This window comes from Passer montanus, unplaced genomic scaffold (assembly GCF_014805655.1).
Source record: "Passer montanus isolate IOZ18808 unplaced genomic scaffold, ASM1480565v1 scaffold53, whole genome shotgun sequence".
NCBI classification, from domain to species: Eukaryota; Metazoa; Chordata; class Aves; order Passeriformes; family Passeridae; genus Passer; species Passer montanus.
In genome coordinates, this window is record NW_024370263.1 from 3,571,616 (window position 1) to 3,597,125 (window position 25,510).

The following is a 25,510-nucleotide window of genomic DNA, read 5'->3' on the forward strand; positions in this document are numbered from 1 at the left end:
GGGGCTCAGTGCCCTCTTGTTACTGACCCTTTGTATCAGCCTCTGGCTGCTGCCCTGGACATCTCCATGAGCATCTGTGGCTCTGGGAATTCTCTGCAGCAGGTGGGTGTGCTCAGTATGTTGATGAGCCAGGTTTTGCTGTCTCAAGATGCTTTTAAAAACGATTGCAAATGTAAGGCAGAGTTCATGTTTGCCGCTTCAGCAGATTTTGTTCAGAAAGGCTGACTATTTGCAGGAAATGGGGATGATGAAGATCATAATTAGAACTGGGTAGTTAAGTAGCACAGAAGAAAGATGTTTATTAAGCAGGCTTTGGCGGGTTTTCTGTGTCACCTTGCTCTGGCATATCTGTGGGGGTTCTTGTGTGGCAGGCAAAATACCAGAATGCAGAAATTACCACTGGAAAGAGAAACCACGGGCTTGCAGCCCAGGAGACTCCAGAATCCAGCTGAGTGCTCTGCTTCCTACAGAAGGCATTGCCATGGAGCTGGATGTACCTGGAGCCATGGCTGGGAGGGGTCACCAAGCCCTGGCATCCCTGGAGTATGAGGGAGCATGGTTACTGGGGCAGACATAATCCTTGGTTGGATTCAGTTGAGAATTTGAACATTCTGCAGCTGTCTGAACATACTTTGTGAGCAGCTCAGCCACTGGTAGTTATTTAGGTTTGCAGTTTTGGTCGTTTTTCCCAGTCCCCTTCAAAGCAATGAAACTTTATAAAGCTCCCACATTTGGTAAAGTGCAGCTCCTTGCTTCAGGCTGTGCAAATCAAAGATCAAATTTCACCCTCTTGTTTCCAGAAGGAGATGCAGAAGGAAAGATAGATCATTCCTTTCTAATGAAATCTCTAAATTCTGTAAAGCCAAGGTTTTCTGCCCTTTCCTGAGGGGAAGGGGAAATGCTTTCCAGGTGTCCCTCCAGCCCTGCTTTGTCTGTAAAGCCACTTCAGTCAAGAGCAGGGCTGTATGGATTCAGCCTTCTCCCTGAACTTGTATGAATTCTGGTTTGGAGCAGCAGAATGGTTTTTTTCTGTTCTTCTGAGTTAGATCTCATAGAGGATGTGCTCCTTACCAGCAGTCTTGGATGGAGTGTGGAGAATCCCATCCATTCATGAGCTGCAGCACGAGGGAGCCCATGGCAGTGTCCCTGCCTGTGGGATGTGTGTGGCTCTCAGCCATACAAAGAGGTGGTCTGGCCCTGGGGCTGCCACATTTTTCAGAAAGGAAAAATCTGAGAATCTTACGACCACAGTTGTTTTGTTATATTTGCAAACAATCTGGAAAATGAGGACAGGATATAAATACCTTACAAATGAGAACTGGAAAGAGTCTTCAGGCTAAAGCAGTTTGTCATGCCTGGAAACATAGACTGAGATGTCAGAGACAGGCTGTGATGAGGAAATGATTCCAGCCTCTCAGTGCAGACAGCAGTCTTGCTTTATTAGGGATCCAGGGCAGACTGCCTTGTACCCTGGAGGAAGGCTGAGTGCCAGCTGCTGGGAGAACACTTACCTTTGGAGTTTATTTGTAATTGTGGGTCCACTAGTGCTGCATTACAGCTTGGACTGAATCACCTGCGTGCCTCAAAGGATGAGTTCAGTGATGTGAATCAGCCTTAGAGCCTGACCGTCAGCATTTGGATTTATATCTGAATGTATAAATTCTTTGCCTTTCTCTTTCTGTCTTTAGCAGGTTTTTGTAGTCAGCTTGACAGGATTCATACAGGTTTGTCTGGTTCAAAAGTGATAGGATTAAGCAGAAGGAAGAGAAGTCTGACTGGTGCAGGAAATTTGGGAATGCACTAAAAGGCCATATGCTTTGTTTTGTTTGGACTTGTGACTCAAGAGGGAAATGTAATACTTCCTGAGGATCTCCTTTAAATGTCCCTATTTGACCTCCACAGCACATGGATTTTAGCTGAAGGAAATGCAGTCTTCTGGTTTTACTTTCACAGTGTCTGCAAAGCTCAGCATGCTGCTAAGGCCTGGACCTGGCTGCAGTAAAAGAAACGAAGCAGAAAACTCATGCAAGAGCTGCAGCACTCTCTACATTTTCAGGAGGTCCACTTCAGCCAGGGCTTTTTCCTCTGTATTGAGTTTGCAGAGAGGGGATGTCCAGTTTATGAACAAGAGTAGAAAGGGTTGCACAGGCCAGCACACTGCTGTAGGAGCTGATATTTTCTTTGCCTGCTCTGAACTTGTTAGATCCAAGTTTGTGACTTGCTGACTTATTCTTCCTGACTTTGACCAGGGTATGAGTCACTCCTCAGGGTCACCACCATGGAGAAGCTTGTGGTTTTAAATGAGGAATATTTACATCACCACTAAAAATGTCAAGTCAGCCATCCTCCCTAAAGTGATTGCACACTGGAGCCTTTCAGATTATATCCAGAAAGCGACCAAATTTGGGCTACTTGGGGTAAAGATAGATCAGCCCCAGGTGATGTGTAGGCTCAGTGATGAGATCTCCTTTGCCATGTTCTTAGTCTGGTGTTTTTTGTGTGATTTCTTTGAGGAATGAGTGGAGCTTTGCAGAGCCCACCCAGAAAGGCAGCCCACTCCCCCAGGTCCCCACCCACATGGTGAGGGGTGTTGCAGCAGTTCCCACAGTGAACAGCCTGGTCAGTACGAGTGACAGGCAGATTTACTCCTAAAAAATTGAATGAAATAGTTGTTGCTTCAGCTTTCCAGCAAAACCCTGCTAACTTGGTCAAAACTATTTGCAAAACTATTCTGTTAAGGGTGTAGCTCAGGTTTACTTTTACAAGTGTTCTAGGCAGAGCTAGGCACCTTGCTCCTAAATGATGATGGAGGAGATGGAGTCAGCATTATTTTGATCTCCAAATGAGCAGGTGAGAGTCAGCATTCCTCTTGAAGAGGAGCAACTGTGAATGGTCTGGCAGTCAACCCCCCAGTGCTGCTCAGGTTTGCCTGGATACATGTACTTTGTATGATACTTCTGCCATGGAACAGGGAGAATGAGAAGTCCTCTGAAACATTAACAATTTCCTGAGCAAGTAGGAACAGAGTGGGCTGGGAGCAAATTGTCAGCACAGTCCATGGCAGGCTCTGTCATGAGCAGCAGCTCTGTGAATTTTACCCATTAATCAAGTGGGGGCCAGGACCATCTCTTTATACTGTGTATTTTGAGTCTTTCTATTGTGTCACTAATTCCTGGTTGTTCTCTTTCAGTTAGTAGATACAAAGCTCCTTTCAGGCTTTCAGATATTAGTGCTTCTGTTCCATGGCTCTGGCTTTTTTGGGGTTTGCTCTTTGGTAGCTTCTTTGTTAAAGAGTGAGACCTTCTACAAATAACTAAGGATATTGATTGTCAGGGATATTGATTTTGGTGTGTTTTGCCCCCAGGAAATAATTGCCTAAAAGCAAATCCATTCCTTCTTTCTGTGTATGATCATGTATAAGAGGGGAGGATATTGCCTGCTGCTTCCTTTCTGATTTTCAAAAGCATGGCATACAAAGGAAGCAGCAAGATGTGGCACTGGCACATCAGCCTCACCTTGAAGGGAGGAGAGAAGGACAAGTTTTAATTTTGATGGGGCACCTGCTCTGTTTGGATGTGAGGCTTGTCTGTGCATAAATCAGGCATTGTCCAAGCCAGGCTGAGGCATACCTGTGGATTCTGAGGAAATGATGAAGGGGCTTAATAGAAGTGGAGATAAAGTGCAATTTACAGCAAATTATCATTTTAGCAGGTCCTGGAACTACTCCCATCACAGTGCTGTCCTATTTGTGTACACAGCACTTGCTTGGTCCTTACCTGTAAAACAAACAGCTCCTGCAGAGAAGGAGCTGGGATGTGTCCCTGGTGTCATTTATCCTGAGCCCTTCCTACCTGGAACAGTTCCAGCAGTGTAGGGCACAGTGAGATTTTACTGAGTGTGGTGACACCCACAGCACTCAGCCTGTGCTTTCAGAGCTCTGTGTCTGTTCTGGAAGAATCTGCTCCCCTCAGTACCCTCAGAGCACTCTCAATGAACCAGCACAGCTTTCCTTGCATTCAAGAGCAAGGCCATGCAGGTGAGGGGTGGTGGGGTGTGGGTGAGGAGGTGCTCTGGCTTTCAGAGGTGCTGCTGCCTGCCCCCAGTACAGCTGGGATGAATATGCATGGTTATCTGCTGGGTACGGTTCCACTACATCTGTAGGATCAAGCTGCTGTTACTCTGTGCCCAGAGGGAGAAGGGAAGTTGAAAGAAGCAGCATGAAGCAGGGCATGCTCCATCTCTGATCAGTCTTAATTAGTGTCTGTGTTCAGGGATTAAGGGTGCCTTACAGTGAGATACCAGGCAGAACATTTTCCATTACCTTGTCCATTTCAGAATGATTATAGAGTGTTCTTATTTAAGCAGGCTGTGCACTCAGGTGAAGACTTGTTTAAATGTAACATGATTGGGAAATGACCATTCTCTGACAAGGGTGAAATGCCTAAGGAATGCATCTCTCCAAACTGCCAGGTGCCATTCTGTGATGCACATCTGCTTAACATCAGACTCTGCCTTACTCAGCTGAAAAACCTGAGCTGGCTGTTGCTTCTGAGAGAAAGAGAGCACTTAGAAATCTTTTTCAGAGCTCCCTTCTGTGCCTCAGCTCAATGGCAGAAGAATCTGCTTTCTATTAAAGTGATAAATTGCTTAATTGGAGGTGTAAGCAACCCCCACTGTAAAATTTGTCTTTGTCAGATACATAAAACATTGATTTTCTTTGTTTGCTGTTGCAAGCCCCCTGTGGTATGGAGCTGCAGTCTCACATCACCCTGCTACCAAGCAGAGGTGTGTGCTAGCAGAGATGGAGTCTGTTTGCCATGTGTCAGCCGTGTGCTCTCCCTGCCACAACAGGGCTCCTCTGCCACTGACGTGGGAACACCCATCCCTCTTGGGGCTGAGCCAGCTGGGGTTCCCAGTGGATCCTGTAATGTGAAGGATTTTATTAAATACGCAGTTATGAATTTGTCTTCTGGAGAGCTATTCCTAATCCCTTGAAGTGAGTCACTGGAGTCTCCCAGCAGATGTTAAAACCAAATTGTTCCTAAACACTGCTGTAAGGGCAAGCTCCCCTTACTGCCCCCAGAGCAAATAGAGCACTGATGGTTATCTTGCTGGGGGATTGCTGCTGTACAAATCAGCCCCAGCCTGGGGGAGCCGGGAGTGCCACAGGCTGTCCTCATGCTGACTCCCAGAGGATTGAGCAGGGCTGTTCTCAGGTCAGGTAACTGTGGAAGCTAGTGCAGAATGAAACATGAGGACCATTGGAATGAAGGACACATCAGAGGGTGGAGGTGGCCTTCCTGCCTTGTCTGTCTGTCTGGGTGAGCCACAAAAAACAAAACGGCCCCAGCTTTGTGATCAAGTTGTGTTATTTTTCATCAGTTCTTCACCCTTTATTTTCTATTTCTCTTTTTGTCTCCTTCAACTTATTTTTCTTTTCTGCTTCACTAGTCCTCCTGCCACATCCTGGTTTAGATAATCCAGCCCTGGGCACTCAGGCATGTCAGCCAAGTGTTTTTGCATGCTCTGAGAATGGTTGCCAAGCTTGTACCCTTCATTCTAGGTCTTTAATGTGAGCTCGGGCATGCTCTTGGGCTAAGGGATTAGGAGCCCTAAGAATAAACATTTCCAGCCTCACAAATTTCAATTCCTATCATCTGCTTCCCATTCTAGGAGACATCCTAAAGATTTCTTCCCATGTGCGGGATACGCAGTCCCTGCTTCTGTCAAGTTTCTCTTGTGCACACACAATCTGAGATCTGCTGCTTTCCATTTATGCCTCTTTTCCCCAGCCATAGCCCATTAACATCATCTGAGTCTCTGCCTGATGGCTCTTGGCCAGAGCTCATCTCTTCAGCAATCTGCACGCATGGATGTCCACTTTTTTTATTTTAGCAGCCCCAGGAGACACCAGATTTCACTGACTCCTTGTTTTCCAGAAAGACATTTCTGTTCTCTTCCCAGCAATAACAGAAGTTCTGTTGCTGGTGGTGGCCAGTCTTCCAGAATTCCTGAACTTCCAGGCTGGGTCAGTTCTCACAGCATTGTACTGGGCTTGACTTGGCCCAGGGGGTGCTGCTGCCTTGTTCCACAGCAGTGGGCACGTTGCTTCCTATCAGGACGAAGGGAGCTCTGATGCATCTTGAGGCCTGTAATGGGCCCCACTTCGGTCTGGGCCTGTGGAAGATGGCTGCATGTATCTGTTTTTTTCCCTTTTCTTCCCTTCTTAGGTTGCAAATGACTCAATACTCTGTATATATTAAGCTTCATGAAGATTTGTGTAAAAATGGAGTCCAATTCGGAGCAATAATTTTTGTGTTGGTTTTGTAGCAGCCTCCAAACAGGCCCCATCAAACCCTCTAAGAGCTCTCCCTCACATTGTCAGCCAAGAATTTATGTCACTGTGCTGCTGAAGAGCCTGTCCAGGGCCAGACCACCCCAGTTCTGCAGCCAGTCTGACCAGCATGGAGCAGGACCCAGTCCCAGCTCTGCCTGTGGCCACACCAGCAGCAGCTGCTCTGGCCTGCACTGAGGAGGGGCTGGGGCCATGCCAGCACTGCCCAAGGGCCATCAGTGGCAGCCCTTGGCTGGCTGCTGCCCTCACCCTGACAGCTCCTTTTGGGAGGTTTGGAACTGGGTCACAGCAGCAGCTGGGTAGCAAAGGAAATGCACATGCAGGAGCTGCAGAGGAGTCGGGGCCAGCAGGCTGGAGTGAGCAGCCTTGCTGAGGCAGCAGGGGTGTGAGGAGCAATCCCTGCCCTTGGCTCCTTGCCCTGCTGACTGGCTGGGAGCTCTGGCTCTGCCAGGTGGAAGGCAGGTCTGCATCCTGGGAGATGCAGGGGGCAAAAGAATCTGATTCTCTGATAATTTCTCTTATTAAATACAGCTGTTTCTTGGTGATAGGAACTTCGGTTTTCACAGTACTATATTTAGGTGAGAGGTGCCTAAGGGACAGAGGCTCCAGCTACTGAAATGCTGTTGTCTTTTCTGCATTCCCAAGGTTGTGTGGGGCTCAGGATGCTGCACAGTAAGAGCTGTGCTCTTTGTAGCATGGTGTGTTTGGTGAAGCAGAGGTGTGGAAGGATGTTGGTAACTGGAGCAATCACTCTCTCTGTCTCCTCAGTAGTCTCTGCATCTTTGTAGTGCTGTCCTCCCCTGCCAGGAACAAACACACACTGTACACATCAAAGGAAGAGGTAGTCCAACCCATGTCCTCCCAAGTCAATCCCATCCCTTCCTGCTGTCTCCACAGAAGCTGCCCTGAACAGTTTAGAGCTGCAGAGAGCAGGTTTTCTGGTTGGTAGTCACATTCTTTCGCCAGAATGGCCTCTCATGGTTTTGATTTCTAGAGCTGGGGCCATCTGACTTGTTGCCAGGAATGCTTGTACTTACATTGTCTCCCTTACCCCTGCAGGCAGCATCCTCAGCACTGAGCAGCCTGGGCCACGTGTACACAGCCATTGGGGACTACCCCAACGCCCTGGCCAGCCACAAGCAGTGTGTCCTCCTCGCCAAGCAGTCCAAAGATGAGCTCTCCGAGGCACGGGAGCTGGGCAACATGGGGGCAGTGTACATTGCAATGGGGGATTTTGAAAACGCAGTGCAGTGCCACGAGCAACACCTGAAGATTGCCAAGGAGCTGGGGAACAAGCGGGAGGAAGCTCGAGCCTACAGCAACCTGGGCAGTGCTTACCACTACCGCAGGAACTTCGACAAAGCCATGTCCTACCACAACTATGTGCTGGAGTTGGCCCAGGAGCTGGCTGAGAAGGCCATTGAAATGAGAGCTTATGCTGGCCTGGGCCATGCAGCTAGATGTATGCAAGACCTGGAGAGGGCTAAGCAGTACCATGAAGAACAGTTGCACATTGCTGAGAGCCTGCAGGACCGAGCTGCTGAAGGCAGAGCCTCCTCCAATCTAGGTAAGGCCCTGACACAGAGCAGAATTTGTCATGGAATGCTGAGACTATCAGAGCTGCTGCTAGGATGGCCAAGGTCTGCTGTGTGCTATCTTCTTAGTCACCCAGTTTCACCAGGCTGCCTTAATAAATTAAACAGGCCCTTGGCAGATTGTGTGCTGCTGTACCATATTCCGTGTTCAATTATTAAATTCCTTAGAAAAACACTAGAAAGCACAAACTCACAGCAAAAGGGAAATGAAAAGAGAAAATGCATTTGAGGAGCTCTTCAGGAGTTAGGAATAACTGTAATTCTTGCACTAATGCAAGAAGCGATGTGGTTTGTTACTTGGCCATTTCTTTGGGAGCTTGTCAGCAGGATCTGTCGATACATTGCTGCCTTGTAAGTTGAGAGACACATGGATCAAATCTTAAGGTTTTTTTTCCAAATATACTCATTGAAATACTAGGGTGTAGGAGTCCTGCCTTCTCCTAAGGAGCAGCATTGGCATGCTGCTGGCAGGCTGGGAGAGACTGAGTTCCATTGAAGTGAAGCCTGTTTCTCCTGCTGCCTCACAGCACCAGATGTGGCAGCAACCAAGGATGCATTTCCATCTCTGCCATGGCTGTGGCAGTTGTGCTGCCAGTGTTCCAGCTGTTATTTGGGATGTGTTCTCAGTTGGCTGGGAGCTGCAAAGCAGGGCTGGTGCTGGGATAGCAAAATAAGTGTTTGTTGGCAGCCCCTGAAACCCAGCCCTTGCAGGCTGCCCCACGCTGTAAATCAGCTCCTGTTTCTGCTTGGCAGTTGGCACTTGGTTCATTTGTAGATGCTAATTGTACTCTGATGTTATCAACAGCAGGTAATTGAAAAGAGCTTGATGAATTACTTAATTTCTCTTAGTAGCTGAGTCTTCAGGAGCTGAATGAAGAAGATAAGGGGAGCTGCAGAAAACAAAACAGTCACAGCTTTTTAATTAGTGTTGCAGATCTCCTCCTTTACACAAATTGAGGCAGATCCTTGGGGCAGAATAGGTTTGTGATGCAAAAATGCTTGTGGGCAGCTTAGCATGAGAGAGCAGTGAGGCTGAACAAGGTTTGTGTTAATGTGACAGCACCCAGCAGGCAGGAGGGCTGGGACAGGAGGCCTTGCATGAGCAGCAAAGCACAAACTACATTCCCCATCTCCTCTTCAGTGTAGGACCTTGTCTTGGGGACCCTGTGGCTGCAGTCCTGGCGAGACACAGATGTGAGAGATGGACTGGTGCAGCAGAGAATGTTTTTCACTGTTGGATTATAGCCTAAATATAACTTTCAGTTGGTATGCTGACTCAGCCACTCCACACTTTGTGTTAGAATAGTTCTCCTAGTGTCTGAGCACGGGGTCTCACGTTTCAGCTGTTATTTGGCTGTATTTTTTGTCTTCTCTGTCAGAGTTAAGTTATACTGGAGAAAGGGAACATGTAGTTCTTGTTGAGACAATTTATTATTGTTTAAAATGCATCCAGTACCAATCAAAAAGTCAAGTTTTAATTGTCTCTTTCATCTAATCCACATGCAAAACAAAACCTCATCAAAATAACCATGCTGACAGGCAAAAAAATGTATCTAAATGTGTGTTTCTAGGCCAGAATGTTAGAGTTGGCCTCCCTGCTGAAGCAACAGACATTTTCTGTTGCATTTCCCTGATGCAGATGGAAAGCACCCTTAAGTGTGTGATCCAGTGTTAAGCAGGGCAGACAGGGACTGTAACAGAGCCCAGCTGCTGCAGTGTTCTGCAGGGAGATACTCTGCACTCTGGGATGAGGTGAGCAGGAGGTGATGGACTGAGGATGAAGCACAAGCTGTCAGCCTTTCACAAGATGTGGAGTTTAACCAGAAGTCTCAGGTTCTCAACCTTCGCAAAGCATCTGGTATTTCCAAACACTCAGGCTCCATGTGGAGACCAGGCTTTGCAGACTCTGCAGCTTTTAAGGGTTCCCACTAGGATGAGGAGAAGACACTTCACATTATTAATAGAACACAGTTTAAAGTCTCTCACTGCTGCCTTTTTGCAGCTCCAAGAGAACTTCTGTACCTCTTTTCATGTGCTCATCATGTTGCCCAAAGATGCCAGATATTTTCTCTTGAAGCTTTTGCAATTAATGTAAAAAACATTTGCAAGGCCTCCTTCAGTGACTCCCAAACCTCCAGGCTTGTTCACAGGTGTTTGCAAAGTAGCCACAGGCATTATTAGCACCGAGTTTAATTGAAGTGTAGGTGGTATCATCAGCAGAATCAGAGCTCCTGTTCCCATGTCTCATAACAAATTCAAGATGATTCCACTGAAATTGAAAAGCATCTGCAATGCTGTCTCACTCAATGTGTCAAGTCTGAGCTCTGGAGCTACCAGGTATTGCTTCTGGAAATAAACAGCAATTTTATAGGGCCAGACTGTCTGGTTGTTGTGGTGAATGGGTGCTTTTGTACAACATGAAACCTAAACCTTCCCTGGGCTTTCCCTGTTAGAAGCAAGGAGGCAGTTTGTTCAGAAGGGCTGTGAAGAGCCAGGGAAGGGTCCGGGCTGCAGGCAGTCCTGGTGTGCAGGGTGCCGCAGAGGTTTAGTACAGGGCACCGTGTTTGTTGAGCTGGTTTCTGTTGTTTTCCAGGAATCATTCACCAGATGAAAGGCGACTACGACACGGCGCTGCGGCTGCACAAGACACACCTGTCCATAGCGCAGGAGCTGAGCGATTACGCGGCCCAGGGCCGGGCCTATGGCAACATGGGCAACGCCTACAACGCCCTGGGCATGTACGACCAGGCCGTCAAGTACCACCGGCAGGAGCTGCAGATCTCCATGGAAGTCAACGACCGTGCTTCTCAGGCATCCACACATGGCAACTTGGCTGTCGCTTACCAGGCGCTGGGCGCTCACGACCGTGCTCTGCAGCATTACCAAAATCATCTCAACATTGCGCGGGAGCTGCGGGACATCCAGAGCGAAGCGAGGGCCCTCAGCAATTTGGGCAACTTCCACTGCACGCGAGGAGAGTTCGTGCAGGCGGCCCCGTACTACGAGCAGTACCTGCGCTTGTCCCCAGAGCTGCAGGACATGGAAGGCGAGGGGAAAGTTTGCCACAACCTTGGCTATGCCCATTACTGCCTCGGAAACTACGAGGAAGCTGTTAAGTACTACGAGCAGGATCTTGCTTTAGCGAAGGATCTTCACGACAAGCTGAGCCAAGCCAAAGCCTATTGCAACCTGGGCCTGGCCTTCAAAGCCTTGATGGACTTCAGCAAAGCAGAGGAGTGTCAGAAGTACCTGTTGTCCCTGGCACAGTCTCTGAACAATTCCCAGGCCAAATTCCGAGCTCTGGGGAACTTGGGGGATATTTTTGTCTGTAAAAAAGATGTACATGGTGCAATAAAATTTTATGAGCAGCAGTTGAGCTTAGCCCATCACGTTAAAGACAGGAGACTGGAAGCCAATGCCTATGCAGCCCTGGGCTCTGCATACAGGATGGTACAGAAGTGTGACAAGGCTTTAGGTTACCACACGCAGGAGCTGGAGGTGTACCAGGAGCTGGGGGATATGTCGGGTGAATGCAGAGCACACGGTCACCTTGCTGCAGTGTATATGTCACTTGGGAAGTACACCATGGCCTTCAAGTGCTATGAAGAACAGCTGGAGCTGGGGCAGAAGTTGAAGGACCCCAGCATTGAAGCCCAGGTCTACGGTAACATGGGCATTACCAAGATGAACATGAATGTCATGGAGGAAGCGATTGGCTACTTTGAGCAGCAGCTGGCCATGCTGCAGCAGCTCAGTGGGAATGAATCCGTGTTAGATCGGGGCCGAGCGTATGGGAACCTGGGAGATTGTTATGAGGCTCTGGGAGATTTTGAGGAAGCTATAAAGTATTATGAACAGTACCTGTCTGTGGCTCAAAGCTTGAACCGTATGCAAGATCAGGCAAAGGCCTACCGAGGCTTGGGCAGTGGGCACAGGTAAGGAGCTGCACGTGTGTTCTGATGTCAGTGAAGTACAAGTACAGTCCATGCAGTGTGGTACTGATGGGGTGTGTTTGAGGCCCTGGGCACACACACACAGTGATGTGACACAGGAGTGAGTTAAGAGTCCTGTGGATGCTGAGGACTCTGCTGACAGCTCAAATTACCAAGCTGATGACACCTGGAGGAGGAGGAGGTTGATTCAAAAGTGCTGGGGATGTCTGCTGGGGCAAAGCCTCTGACTGGAAGGTTTGAGCTGGCCTCCAGGGGAAATGGCAAAACACCTTCTCTCAAGGAAATTCCGGCAAAATAAACACTGCTGTTTTCTTCCCTTGTAGGGCTATGGGAAATTTACAGCAGGCTCTGGTGTGCTTCGAGAAGAGGCTTGTAGTGGCACACGAGCTGGGGGAAGCATTTAACAAAGCCCAGGCTTATGGGGAGCTGGGAAGCCTGCACAGCCAGCTGGGCAACTACGAGCAAGCCATCTCGTGCCTGGAGCGGCAGCTGAACATCGCGCGGGAGATGAAGGACCGAGCCCTGGAGAGCGACGCCGCCTGCGGCCTGGGAGGGGTCTACCAGCAGATGGGCGAGTACGAGACAGCCCTGCAGTACCACCAGCTGGACCTGCAGATCGCCGAGGAGACCAACAACCCCGCCGGGCAGGGCCGGGCCTACGGCAACCTGGGCCTCACCTACGAGTCGCTGGGCACCTACGAGAGGGCGGTGGTTTACCAGGAGCAGCACCTCAGCATCGCGGCGCAGATGAACGACCTTGTAGCCAAAACCGTGTCTTACAGCAGCCTGGGGAGGACTCATCATGCTTTACAGAACTACTCTCAGGCTGTGATGTACCTGCAGGAAGGTGAGAGGCTGAGTTGTGCAACAGAGTGTAGGGTCAGAAGGGTGGAAGGGAGATCTGAAGACAGGGAGAGGTGAGGTGCTGTAAATGTGGCTCAAACAGGATGTGTTTTACAGTGGCCTTTGATGCAGAAGCTCTTGCAGACATCCACAGCTACTGCTGAGCATCTGTGTGAGTGGCTGTCTGTGGAGCTGTTGCATGCCATCTCAGATGGAACCTTCTAGGTGTCCTCTAGACAAAGCATGATCTGTGCCTTCCTCAGGGCATCTTAGGTACCTCAGAGCATGAATTGACACTGTACCTAGCAGAGTCTCTTTGTAAAGCTCATTTGCGCCTGAAGGTGTAAACCTTCTCTATAAATTGCATTGCATACCAGGATCTGGCTCTGGGGAAATGACAGAGGATCATGATGAATCTCTCTGATCCTGAGAGGTCTGTTAGGAGAGATTTATGCCTTGCTGGTAGCCACCTGGCTCTTCTTACATGTTCACCTAGAAGTGAGACAAAGTGGGTGAGTTCCCCTAAAGTCTGAGTGAAAACAAGTGGTGTTTGATAGAGAGGTGAGGGAAGTTCAGCATGAGGTGTCCAGGAGCTGTCTGCCACTGCTGAGTGCCGGGTCAGTGCTGGCCTGGGAGCTGTGCTGCTGCAAGGGGGTGCAGCATGCAGGCAGCAGCTGATCAAACTGTGGGCTCTGATGCAGCAGATGAGCAATGTAGCTGGAGTGTGTGAAGCTGGAGGCCGAAGGATGTATTACATCAGTTAGTTTGGTTTTCATGCAACTGACCTTGGCAGGATTCCAGTATGCTGTTGGAAGGGGAGAAATGAAACACAGCTCCTTCTCCTGGTGTGCTGCAGAATTCCTGCATAGCCTGGGAATGCTAGCTGCTGCTGAGCTGCGTGGTGACAGCCAGGGCCCTACTCCCCAGGCTGGGGGAACCCAAGGTGCCTCAGAGGACGTGTCCCTGTTGTCAGCCACCAAGGGGCCACCAAGGCAGAGGTTTGGAGTGTGTGGAAGCGGAGACAGCACAGAATGTGCTGCTGGAAGTGAAGTGAGCTCCAGGTTGTTCAGGCCAGGCCCCTGCCCTCTGCTCTGGCTCAGCACATAAACCACACAGCCTGCCAGAGGGCCAGGGAGAGCTGATGGGAAGCAAGCCAGGAATGTGGCAAGAGGTGTCTTTTCTGGCAGTGTTTGACAGCTCAGTGTGATTTTGTTTGTCTGTGTGGCTTTTAGGGTTTAAAAGTTGAACTTTCTGATAGGGGCTTACCGAGTGTGTCTCAGGGTGCCTTAACCTCACTTAGGGAGGCTCAGTCCATGGAAGTGTCTGTCACCTCTCATGCTGGTGCTGATGTGAGGGCTGACAGCAGCTGCCCAGCACAGCTACTGCCCCTGATCATTCTGGTGCTGTCCCTGCCCTGCTCACCACCCCACCACTGGTGCTGCCCTGCTTTCTGTCCCAGTGCTGGCACCTCCACAGCTATCTCTGCCTGCACAGGAACCCCCTGGGACTGGGGCCACAGCCCCTTCTCCCCTCTGGCACCCTCTCACTCTGACTCCTTTTCAGGCCTGAGGCTGGCAGAGCAGCTGGGTCGCAGAGAAGATGAAGCAAAAATCCGTCACGGCCTCGGCCTCTCCCTGTGGGCGAGTGGGAACCTGGAGGAGTCCCAGCACCAGGTACACCATGGTCTGCGCCGTGTGTGTGTCCCAGGGAGGGTGTGAGGCAGAGCTCCCCACCCTGAGGGGATGGATGCTGGCCCTGGCTCACCCTGCTTTCCAGGGCAGTGCTGTGCAGTGTGAGGAAGTGACTGTGGCTGTTTTCCCTCCCAGCTGTACCGCGCCTCCGCGCTGTTTGAGACCATCCGCCACGAGGTGCAGCTGAGCACGGATTACAAGCTGTCACTCTTCGACCTGCAGACATCCTCCTATCAGGCCCTGCAGCGAGTTCTTGTCAGTCTGGGTAAGAGATGCCTTCAGATGCTGAGGCTGAACTCCAGGCTCATGCCAGGAGTTCAGCTGCACTTGTGGGGGGGCAGTTCCTGGTATGTCCTTTGCTCTACAGCTGTCCAGCACAGCATTTCTGTTCCAGGACAGCAATATGAATGTCTCTCTTTGGGCTTGGGGCACCTTTGGTTCTTCTTCCTTGCTTCCTCCATTGTTTTGCCTTTCTGTGGCTCGTTGTGTTATTGCCTGCAGCAAATACATTCTGTGAGATTGTGTTCCAGTGCAGAGACTGCTCTTTTGGGAATAGGTGGCACTGCTCCCCAGGCTGGGATTGGGATAGCAACTGTCCCTGTTCCATGAACGTGGCACTGCAGACCACTCTTGTGTCAGGTGTGAGAGCTGGCTTTGTCTTTTCAGGTCACCATGATGAGGCACTGGCAGTAGCAGAGAGAGGACGAACGAGAGCTTTTGCTGACCTGCTCGTGGAACGTCAGACTGGGCAGCAGGACTCAGATCCCTACTCTCCTGTGACCCTTGACCAGGTCCTGGAGACTGTGAATGGCCAGAGGGGACTTGTTCTCTACTACTCACTGGCTGCAGGTTATCTGTACAGCTGGCTGCTGGCTCCTGGGGCAGGTGAGCTCCTTTTTGGACACAGGAGCCTGGGAACTGGGAGAATAGGAATGAATTTGGGACCAGAGTGAATGTAGGAGGGAATAATTTCCATCTAGTAGATGAATAGACTAAAAGCTATGGCATAGCCACAGCAGTAATGACTCAGAAGTGCTTATTCAGGACTTTGATGTTCACCTGGAGATGGAAATGTTTCATATGTTTAATATTTTCATTTTTCAACCTCCAATCTGTATATATTTCCCACAGGGCAGAACAGAAGAGTAATGAAATTCCAAGTATGCTGGCTCTATGAGAATCTTCTGTGCATAAGAATCCCTACTTTAATTATAGTTCTGTGCTTTATTCTTCCAAAAGCTTTTGACGTTTATTCACTGAAGTGGATTGCAGAAAACAGAAGGGCATCCCCACTTCCTGATATGCCATTGAACTGCCTGATCCTCACATGAATGTGGAAGCACTTATCACAGAGGAGCAAGGAGGATTAATTTGAAGAGGATTGCTTTTTGCAGACAGCTGTTATTCATTATCTAATAAAGTGATGACTGTAAATTTTAACAAGTTCTTTCTGGATATAATTTAATAATTGCAGCCCTTCATCATGACAAAGCTAGAGAGATAAAAAGCACTATTTAGATTGCATGAAAAATGCTTCAGAAAGGGAAGGAAGCTCTCACACATGCCTGATTTAGATGGGGTGACAGTGGTTGGAAGAGACACTTTCTGGGAGCATTTTGCAGTGTCTGAGTGAAGGTGGGATTGTCCTGCTGTGCATCTAGTCACTAATTGGCTCTTCAGGGCTGTAGTTTGCACAATAAAATGCCAATAATTCTATAGTATCACTATTAGGCTGAGCTTATTAAAATTATATGGATCAAGTGTAAGATTTGCCACTGGGCATCCTAATCAGTCTCCTCCTTGCCCAGAGTGAGTCTTGGAGAAAAGCAGTGTTTGAGTCCATGGTTTGTGACTGCCTCTTTGAAGGCACTATCAGGTGATGGGAAGGGTACAGGCTGTGGTGTTTTGCTCAGGACTTTGCTGGGTGCCCTTCAGTAGTGGCTCTGCTCCAGCCATGGTGACCTGTTCTTGTTCACTGACAGAGGGAGCAGCTTCAGTGGCAGCCCAGGGTCCTCATTGTCCCACTGGCGTGGAGCCCTCAGAACCTTTTGGCTGTTGCTGTGTTTGCTGCTGTTGCTGCAGGAGGAGTTGCTTTATTCTTTGTTCCTCTGCTCTTCTCTGACTGTGTGTAATAATTGATGCTGCTGCTAAGGCATCCAGAGCAGCCTTTTACTGTTGATCACAGGCTGCAGAATTAATTATCTCAGGAAGAATAGACCAGTCTGAAAGCAGGAAGGTTTTATCTGCAGTAGCAGTGGAATTCTCAGCAAAACAGGAAGTGGCCTTTATCTGGTTTACCCATTGTGAAATACTATCTTTTAATAATTCACTGTGCTTTAATCCATCTTCTTTCCTTTTATAGAGTGAAATCACTGTGTGTGATGTGAGGAGGTTCTGCTGTAGTAACAACTCTTGTTCAGCCTTGTGAGTTCAGTTAATTTGCTCAGAGGCTATTAATAGGTATTTTTCATGTGCATCAATTGAAATGTGAATTACTCTGGTAGGGGCTTGTATGGAAGACCTGGTTTATAATTTATATGAGTGCTGCAATAGCAAAGGCATTCTGAGCATCTTGTAAAAGCTCTTCTCTGCCTTTGTGCCTTTGAGCCATTATCTGCAAAGTACAAACCCAGATTTTAAAAACAAGGCTGGAAATGCTGGAGAAGTTCAGTGGAGACCTGGCATAGAACACTTTGCCCCAGTTTTGCTGGAAATGCCAAATGCTTGGGGCTGTGCCATCTTCTTAGACAGCTGCTGGCAGCCCTGCTGTAGCCCTGCAGAAATAACCTCCCAATTCTGGTGCCTTGCAGGAATTCTGAAATTCCATGAGTATTATCTGGGTGACAGCCTGACAGAAAATGCTGGGGACTTCCATGAAGCCAACAGCGTGGCCCTGCAGACACTGACAAACTCAGCACTGGAGCAGCACATCTCCAGCGTCAGGGAGGCTCTGGGGGTGGATTCCTACTACACCAGGTGAGTTGGGGTCAGGGGTCTAACATCCTGCTCTCCCACCTGAATTTATAACATTTTGAGATGAGCTAATTGGCTGAGAAGTCTGAGAACTGGAAGTCACAGAAGGGGCAAATTTTCAGTGCAGCAACAAAAACAAAAAAAGGCTTTGTTTTTGTAACCATGATTACTTTCCTGCCAAAAACTCTATGTCCATGCAAATAAGATCCAAACCCACAGGCTGTGTGGTGAATTTGTAGACTGGATGAGGAGGCAGGTGCTATGTCTGACTGCATATGGACAGATTTCATCCTACTTACAGTTTCCAGTGTAATTAATTCTCTTTCAACTGCTTTGAAAAACTGCAAATACCATAGGAATTCTAACCATCCCCCTCAATGTGGCTTATGGCTATAGCTGAGTGAATAATTTAGAACCCACATGTTGATTGTTGAGTCTTGCCCTGCAGACATGCAGATACACAAGATCCATAACTGAAATCTGCAGTTGGGCCTCATGCAGCAGTTTTGCAGATACAGTTTTTAGTTTCATTAACTGTCACCACAGATTCTCCTCCTGGCAAGGGCTGTCCTTCAGTCTTCAGGTTCTGGGATGAGTTTTTAATTAGCTGGGATGTCAGCTTCTTCCTCACTTTGTGGTAGTGGTAGGGGTTTGTTTTTGGTTAAGGATTTTGGGTTTAATGGTTGTCGGCAAGATCCTTGGACCAGTGTAGTACAATCATAGGCAGACATTCTTTCCCCATGTCAAAATCACATGCAGGGGATCAAGCAAACAAATCTTGGCTGTTCCACGTGGGTGAGCATCACTTTCTACTTGAAACCTCTTTCCCAGTGTGCTGTTAGTGCTTCCCCTCAGCCCTGCTGATTCCACTGCTCTCCAGAGCCCCAGCAGGAGCTGCCAGCCTCAGTCTCAGCCCCAGGCTCTGCCCAGCAGCAGGGTGTGAATATGCACAGCACATGTGAAGGAGCTTGACTGCTCAGTCCCTGGCTTGCTGGAGTGCTCTGGGGTTCAGGTTGAAGAGTTTGTGTCCACACCCTGTGAGCAGGGTCAGAGGTGCTGCTGAGTCTCCAGAGCATGTCTTCACACTTGCTGGAGGGGAAGGGATGCACAGCCTGTTCAGTTCCACACTGCAGCCTTCAGGTTCTGCTAGAAAGGGTTCTTTTCAGCTAGTCTAATTAATCCTCAAAGTAACATTCTTGCAAAAAAAAGAAGTGTAAGGGATTTAAAAATCTGCTTGAACTTGTGTCAGAACAGACTCTGCTCTCTTTAGGGAGAGCATGTGACCTGCTCTCTTGGGTTCACGAACTCAAGATTTTTGCCTCTTTAAGGAGCTGTGAGTGTTACTCCAAACTGTGCCAGGACTCAGAGCTGAGCATGCCTCAACTGGAGGAAAAATGTGCAGGGAGAAGCTGTTGACAAACTTTTCTTCTTCCTTTTTTCCCTTATGTTGGTTTTTTTTAATCCCCCGTCTGTGGTTCAGCTGTCCCCATTTCAGTGTTCATGAAGTGATTGGCTTTTGTCAGGACTTACCAGGCTATAAATCATATTGACCAGGAAATTCACTCACAAGAGATCCATGATCCATACAGCAGCAGAGATACAGCTCTGGTTGCCTGCACAAGTACAGGTTGTGTGTTCATTCAATTCCTGTGCTCTTTATTGGGAAACATGCCCTTGAGGAGAGGCTTCAAGCTGTCAGGAACCCAAAAAGTAGCAGAAATGAGATGCAAGGAGGCTTCATCAGGTAGCTTCCTGGGTTTATCTTAAGTGTAAAAAATCCAAGGTTTGTGATGTGCCATTGTTGTGGTTTAGGAATGGTACTCTCCAGTTTAGTTCTCCCACTGAGACTCTCCAAACCCCAGTACTGCTTCCTTCCTCCTTCCCCCTCTCTCCCTCCTGTCGGCTGGAGAAGAGAATTGGAGACACAAAAGGTGAAGATGGTGGGTTGAGATAAGAGCAATTTACTGGAAACAGCAATGAGACAAGGAAACAAACAGTAACAGTAACAACATTAACAAAAAAAGTGTACAAAATAGAGAGAATTATTCACATGCAAAATGCTTACTGAGCCGAAATCAGCCCACCATGAGCACCCCAACTGCACTGAGAAAATTTAGATATTGATATCAGGAGACTGGGAATTTAGAATTGTTGGACTGTTTCTCTGTATTGCTGCTGCACTTGGGGCATTAATAGAGTAAATTGTTCTGTGCTTTCCCTCTTTGTATAACAGGAGTGGCAGCACAGCTCCCTCTGCTATGTGAATGAAATATGTGGAGCTTGAATTTAACTGTGGAGATTTGGAAAGGATGTGCTCACACGTGTTCTTAGGCAGATAAGGGTTGAGTTGGTGTTTCCTGCAGACTCAGCTTTTCAGTGTTGTGCTGCAGCTTTAGAAATCCCTGCCTGCAGTGCACAGAAAGGGTCCTGCCCTCCCACCTGCGTGTGCCACTCACTAAACCTTGAGGAATCCCAGGAGAGGAGGAATGGGGCTGGTATTGTCTTATTGCCTGACAAAAGGTTGAGCTTCTGTTTGAAAAACATTTTTGCTTAGATTGGCCAAGCATTTGTCATCAAGCTGTTGTTCCTTCTCGCATCAGTGACCCTTCATCTCACTGATTCCCCCCAGAGCCTGTGCTAGCAGCGAGACAGAGAGTGAAGCTGGGGATATCATGGACCAGCAGTTTGAGGAGATGAATAACAAGCTGAACTCAATGACTGATCCAACTGGCTTCCTGAGGATGGTCAGCAGGAACAACCTATTGAACAGGTGAGAATGCAGCACTGCTGCAGGGGTCAGCAAGCAGGAGATGTCTGGGTGATGGGCTTCTCCCTAAACTGCAAGTTTAGGTGCAGCCAGTGCTCAAGGGGAAAGCCAGAAAGGACTGGTCCCTGTTGTAACTGATGAGTGTCCAGAGGAATAGCTGTTCTGAATCTTCTCCTGGCCAAGTGCTGATTTTGAGACTCCAAGCAATTGTTTTGTCCCTGCTGTATGTGAGATGCAGAGCTTGGAGCTCTGTCCTGCACACTTGTTACAGAAATACATGTTTCTGTTGATCTCAAGTGTTGTACCAATTAGGTGGGAATATGCTGCTTTTCCAGAGTTAAAGGATTGTACTAGCTGCAAGTCTCCACTCATTTTCTGCCTCTAACAACTTGTTCTCAGCCTTTCACATGACTGTGCTGATTAGGGCTTAGGGCAACCATTTGGAAAGAAAATTGAGGACAGAATTTTTCCAGTGTGGCTGTGTGACGCAACCCAGGGTTTCTGACTGGATCTGTGCTTGATTGTGGTTTATAAGCACAGGATACCCTAGGCCTTTCTCAGCTGGAAAAGAAAATGTGATCAGCCTGGAGTGTTGTGAGCCACCATTGGAGTTTGTGAACTGTTACAGCATCCCCACGGAACTGGGAGCTGCCTGCTGGCACCAGCAACTGGCCTGGTTTTCTTTTCAGAATCCACAAGCATATCTGCCCAAGCTGCTGCACTGGTGAAGGACTATGAATACTTGCTAGTTTTGGATCACACAGGCAGCTCCTCAGAATTGCTGAGATGTTTTGCTAGTTTATCAGGCTTACAAAGAGAGGAGATTGTCCTTCTGATTACAGGGGGAAGTAGGATGTGATTCTGTTCCAGGGAATGCTAATCTTTAGGAACACTGCAGTGGCCAACCATGCCACATCTGTCTTTCTGCTTCACAGGAGCCACATGCATTACTTTGCAGCCAGACCTAGGAGCTTAGGCTCAGGTGTCTTGTCAAGTAAGTAATTTTCAGTTCTTAGGAGCAGCCCAGGAATGGGGCATCTTGGGTATTTAACTAAAAGCACTCTCAGAAGAGAAGCAGGGGAAGCATTAGAAGCAGCTGGGTCTGTGATGTTCTTGCAATGAGCACTGGGGTGAAAAAATAAGGAGACACTGCTGCATGGCCTCCCTGCCTGCCCCTCTTCTTTTGCCTGTGGAGGGGGACCAGGGGATGGAGCTGACAGTGCCACATCTGTTTGCAGCTGGCTTGCTGAGCCCTGAATTCAGGGTAGGTGCTTTTAAGCAGAGAATAGTAGGATTTTTTTCTCAGTTCTGCTTAGAAAAGCAGACTTGGAGGGTTGGCAGTTCACTTAGAGAACTTCTGAGAGGAAATGAACTTTGGAGGGGAAAGAAGCACTGGAGGAACACTGTGGGGATCTCAGGACTGGTCAGTGGCTGTTTGAGCTGAGGATGCCACTGGTACAGCCACCAGGATGGCCACAGTGGCTCGTGTCTTCTTGCAGCTTCTACTTACTCTGCTCCTTAATTAGGGCAAGCTGATCAGGATCATTGGAGCCTATTACTGCCCTCAGGGCTGACAGCTTGCCCTGGAGAACCACACAGCTGAGCCTCTCCAGAGCAGAGGGATGGGGCAGCCCAGGCAGAAGGGACAGCAGTGGCTGGGGAGTCCCTTCTGTGGTGGTTCTCTGCCATCCAGGATGCAGTGCTGCAGCTGCTGACATGCAGACCACCCTGGCAGAGAATTCTGGGTGGGCTGTGGGTTTTTTGCAACCACTGGTGTGTTCTGGAGATACTTGTGGATCCTTGAAATGATCCTCAGGGAGCTCAGATCTGGCTGCTTTCTGGAGCTTACTGCAGCTTTATACGGTGTGTGTGTCAAGGCCCTGGATGTGGGTTTAGGGCTGCATCTTTAGGAAGAGTCTCTCTGAGGAAGGCTTGGTGGGTATCCAGCTTCCCAAGGCTGCCAGACCCCTGCAGCACCAGCCTGACTCCCATCCCCCTCTCAGTGGCTGTGCTTGGCCATGGGGAGTATTTGACTTGTCCAAAATCCTAATTAGTGCTAAGGCAGGAGCTGGTGCTGGTTCTGGGATGAACCCCTCCTTCTGCCTGGGCCCAGCCACTCATCCTCAGCAGGCAGAGCCAGCACCTGTGAGGCTGCTGGTCAGCCAGGTCAGTCTGACCCTGTTCTCTGAGGCTTTGCTTTGTTCCTGCATCCCCAAGACAAAGGCAGGGAGCAGAGCTGAGCCCTGGCTGTTTGTGCTGTTTCTCTGCTTGCTGCAGGCTAGGCTGCCTGTACAAAGGGTTATAAATCAGGAGCACTGCAGAGTCTGAGCAGAGGCTTCCAAATGAAAGATTTCACTGTTCAGACGTCAGGGGATCCTCTGCATTGCAAGAGCAAGGTGGAAATCATCAGTGCACCTGGAGCCTTTTGTTGGCTTCTTTGGGAGGAAAGGATGGGCTGGCCAGGGCTCCTGGTCAGCTCCATTTGCCACAAGAGATCTGTTCATCCTCCCCTGTGGATTTGCTCATTCTTTGTGTACATTCACACAGAGGCAGGAGATGTGAGAGATTTATAGTGCTTCCTTGGATTGGTTCTCATAAAAAGCAATCTGAGTGGTGAGGAAATAAATCTAGAGCTGCTTGTCTGGGAAACCCAAGATGCAGGAGGGCTTTGCTGATTGAAGTAATGAAGCCCCTATTCCCTGCAGTAAATGAGTGTGTAATAATGGCTGAACATGGGCTGTGGGGCTGGCAAGTGCTGCCTGGTGGCAACAATCCTGCCTGACCAGGGAGGATCAGGGCACAACGTCCTGGACACCACTGGATATCCCTGCACAGATTTTCTTTCCTGATCTGATGTTAAAATCTGTGCTTCATAAAGCTGAACGCTGCAGTCAGGTGCTGCAGTGAAGTGGGGCAGATGGGTGTGAGGGGAGCAAACAGCACCAAGCCTGTGCTGATCCCCTGTTGCACAGATCCCCCAGATGAGTTTCCAGCAGCTCTAAGCAGCAGCAGGAGCAGCATACTCGTACTGTCACTGGAATCTCTGGGTTGGAGAGCATGGACAGTCAGACACCAGGCTTTTGTTGGCATTCTGAGGTTATTCCTGTGTGCCCATAAGATGGTAATTCCTTGTGGGTGGTAAGGACATTTTTTTCTTCAGAGAATTATAGGTTTCAGGCATGATGTGAGCTGGGTCAGAAGTCTGGTTGCAACAGCTGAGGAGAGAAAGAGGGGGGAAAATGCAATTTTTGAGTCTGTGTGTTGGTATGTATCAGAAATGGCTGAGGTGTGTCCCAGGCCTCCCTACCTTTCCTCTGAGGTCCACCTGCTAAAATGTTTTGGAAAGTTACCCTTTCCATGTAAAATGGTCCCAAGCCAAGGATAACATTTCTGGGAGCACAGCTGCTGGACTAGTGGGCCCAGAATGGGACAACTTCATTTCCTCAGCAGGGCAGACACTTGTGGCTGCTGATGCCAGGAGATCACGTGCAGAGTTCTGTGGAATATCAGAAATGGGCACCAGGTGTTGCTCAGCAGTGGGAGAAGTGCAGAATCTTGCTGTCTCGTGGTTTGCCTGTTGTCACATTTCCTCTGGTATCACTAGGGCAGTTGGTGCACAGCCCAAGTGCAAATCCTCCCGTGGCTGTGGTCACTTGTCAGTGGGTCATGCCTGCCTGCACACAGCTGCTGCCCATAGGTGTGCAGGAGCAGCTGGGAACAGCACTCCAGGCACTGGAGTGTGGAGAGAAACTCCACAGCAATGTCATGTGCTGTCTGCAGCTGATTCATCCTGCCATTAATGTCACTGCTCACTGAGGTGTGGAGCTGAATGGGAGACTAAAGTCCTGCCCTGAAGCATCTTACAGAGCAGAGTCCCCTGGGTGACAGGGTCACTGTCAGAAGTCAGGGCAGCCACAGGGCAGCTCAGATTCCTGCAGCTAACCTCTCCCTTGGCTTTTGCCCACAGGAGCTGTCAGAGCATGACCAGCCTGTTCAGCAGTACCATGTCTCCTGTTAAGGATGGAACATCATCACTTCCAAGGAGGCAGACTTCTTTCACCAAGCCCCCACTCCGTGCTCTCTACGACTTACTGATAGGACCCATGGAAGGAGTAAGGCTTTGCACAGACACCAAACCCTCTCAGTGTGGGAAAGCAAGAACAGACAGCTTGGGGCTGTTTTCTGAAGTGTGGTATTTTCACAGAGCAGTCTGGGGTGGAAGGGAGTCTTAGCAACCATCTAGAGACAAGGATCTAGTCCTGCTTTTTTTTTTTTTTTTTTTCTTTTTTTTTTTTTTAATTTTTTTTTTTGTTTGGGCTACCAGTGTTTAAGCTGGAGCAAATTGCAGTGCTTTGAAGTTATTCTTTCCTGGAGTGAAAGCAAATTGTTTTTATGATACACTAGATGAATAAATTTCCACAGGAAAATTATTAACTGCTCCTGGTCCCAGGCCACATTTTGTGCCCAACTGCATGTTCCCTATTGACTAATCTCTCACCTTCACTTCCATCCATAAGATGCTTCCTGGTTAGATGTTTTGGTGACTCTGGGTTGATGATGATGTCAAGTGTCTGGAAGTGCTGGCCATGGACAGATCTGTCTGTAGATGGTTCACTCTTCAGAGGAAATGGCTTTTTAGAAATTCAATATCAGAAAGAATATTCTCTGACAAAGGATAAGGTGATGACAGTACTGACAAGGCATAGGTGGTTGGGGTTAGCCAAGATTTCAGGCTGGAGCAGAAGAAGCTGCAGAAGCAGAGTGAGGCTGGGCCCCACGTGGGCTGAGGCCAGGGTGATGACCCAGAGCAGACAGGTCAGTGCTCTCAGTGCTCACTTGTCCCCTGGAACTGGCTGGGCACAGGTGAGCAGCTGCACAGGACGTGCTGCTCTGTCACACAGAGCGTGGTTCTGCTGTGGGTGTTTCCAAACTGACACGGGGTCAGAGCAGAGCCTGATGCTTGGGAAATACAGACAGGGACACGGGTGCAGTGAAAGGGCCAAACTAATTCTCTCTCCTTTCTTTTCAGGGTTTGATGCATTCCAGTGGGCCTGTAGGCCGCCACCGTCAGCTGGTCCTGGTTCTGGAGGGAGAACTGTACCTCATTCCCTTTGCTCTCCTGAAGGGCAGTTCCTCCAACGAGTACCTCTACGAGCGCTTCAGCCTCATTGCAGTGCCATCCATCCAGTCACTGAATCCCAGCTCCAAGGTCTGACACTGCTTATGAAACCTCTGCTGTGGGTGCAGGGGTTGGTACATGCTCACAAAGCAGCAGCTCTGTCCTGCTGTGCCAGACACAAGAACAGAAAGCACAAACGGGCCACCCTGGCTCT

At 48.9% G+C, this 25,510-nt stretch overlaps 1 protein-coding gene across 3 annotated transcripts in view; it reads left to right on the forward strand.

Moving 5' to 3' along the window:
• TTC28 (tetratricopeptide repeat domain 28) overlaps window positions 1-25,510 on the forward strand; it is a 102,499-nt gene that overhangs the window by 62,316 nt on the left and 14,673 nt on the right. For all 3 annotated transcript variants that reach the window (XM_039724378.1, XM_039724379.1, XM_039724381.1), the window contains exons 5-14: window positions 7,415-7,922; window positions 10,544-11,885; window positions 12,227-12,750; window positions 14,310-14,419; window positions 14,573-14,702; window positions 15,104-15,322; window positions 17,248-17,413; window positions 20,040-20,180; window positions 24,145-24,289; window positions 25,207-25,386. In XM_039724378.1, the coding sequence (XP_039580312.1) occupies window positions 7,415-7,922; window positions 10,544-11,885; window positions 12,227-12,750; window positions 14,310-14,419; window positions 14,573-14,702; window positions 15,104-15,322; window positions 17,248-17,413; window positions 20,040-20,180; window positions 24,145-24,289; window positions 25,207-25,386 (3,465 nt within the window). The remainder of the gene's footprint in view (window positions 1-7,414; window positions 7,923-10,543; window positions 11,886-12,226; window positions 12,751-14,309; window positions 14,420-14,572; window positions 14,703-15,103; window positions 15,323-17,247; window positions 17,414-20,039; window positions 20,181-24,144; window positions 24,290-25,206; window positions 25,387-25,510) is intronic.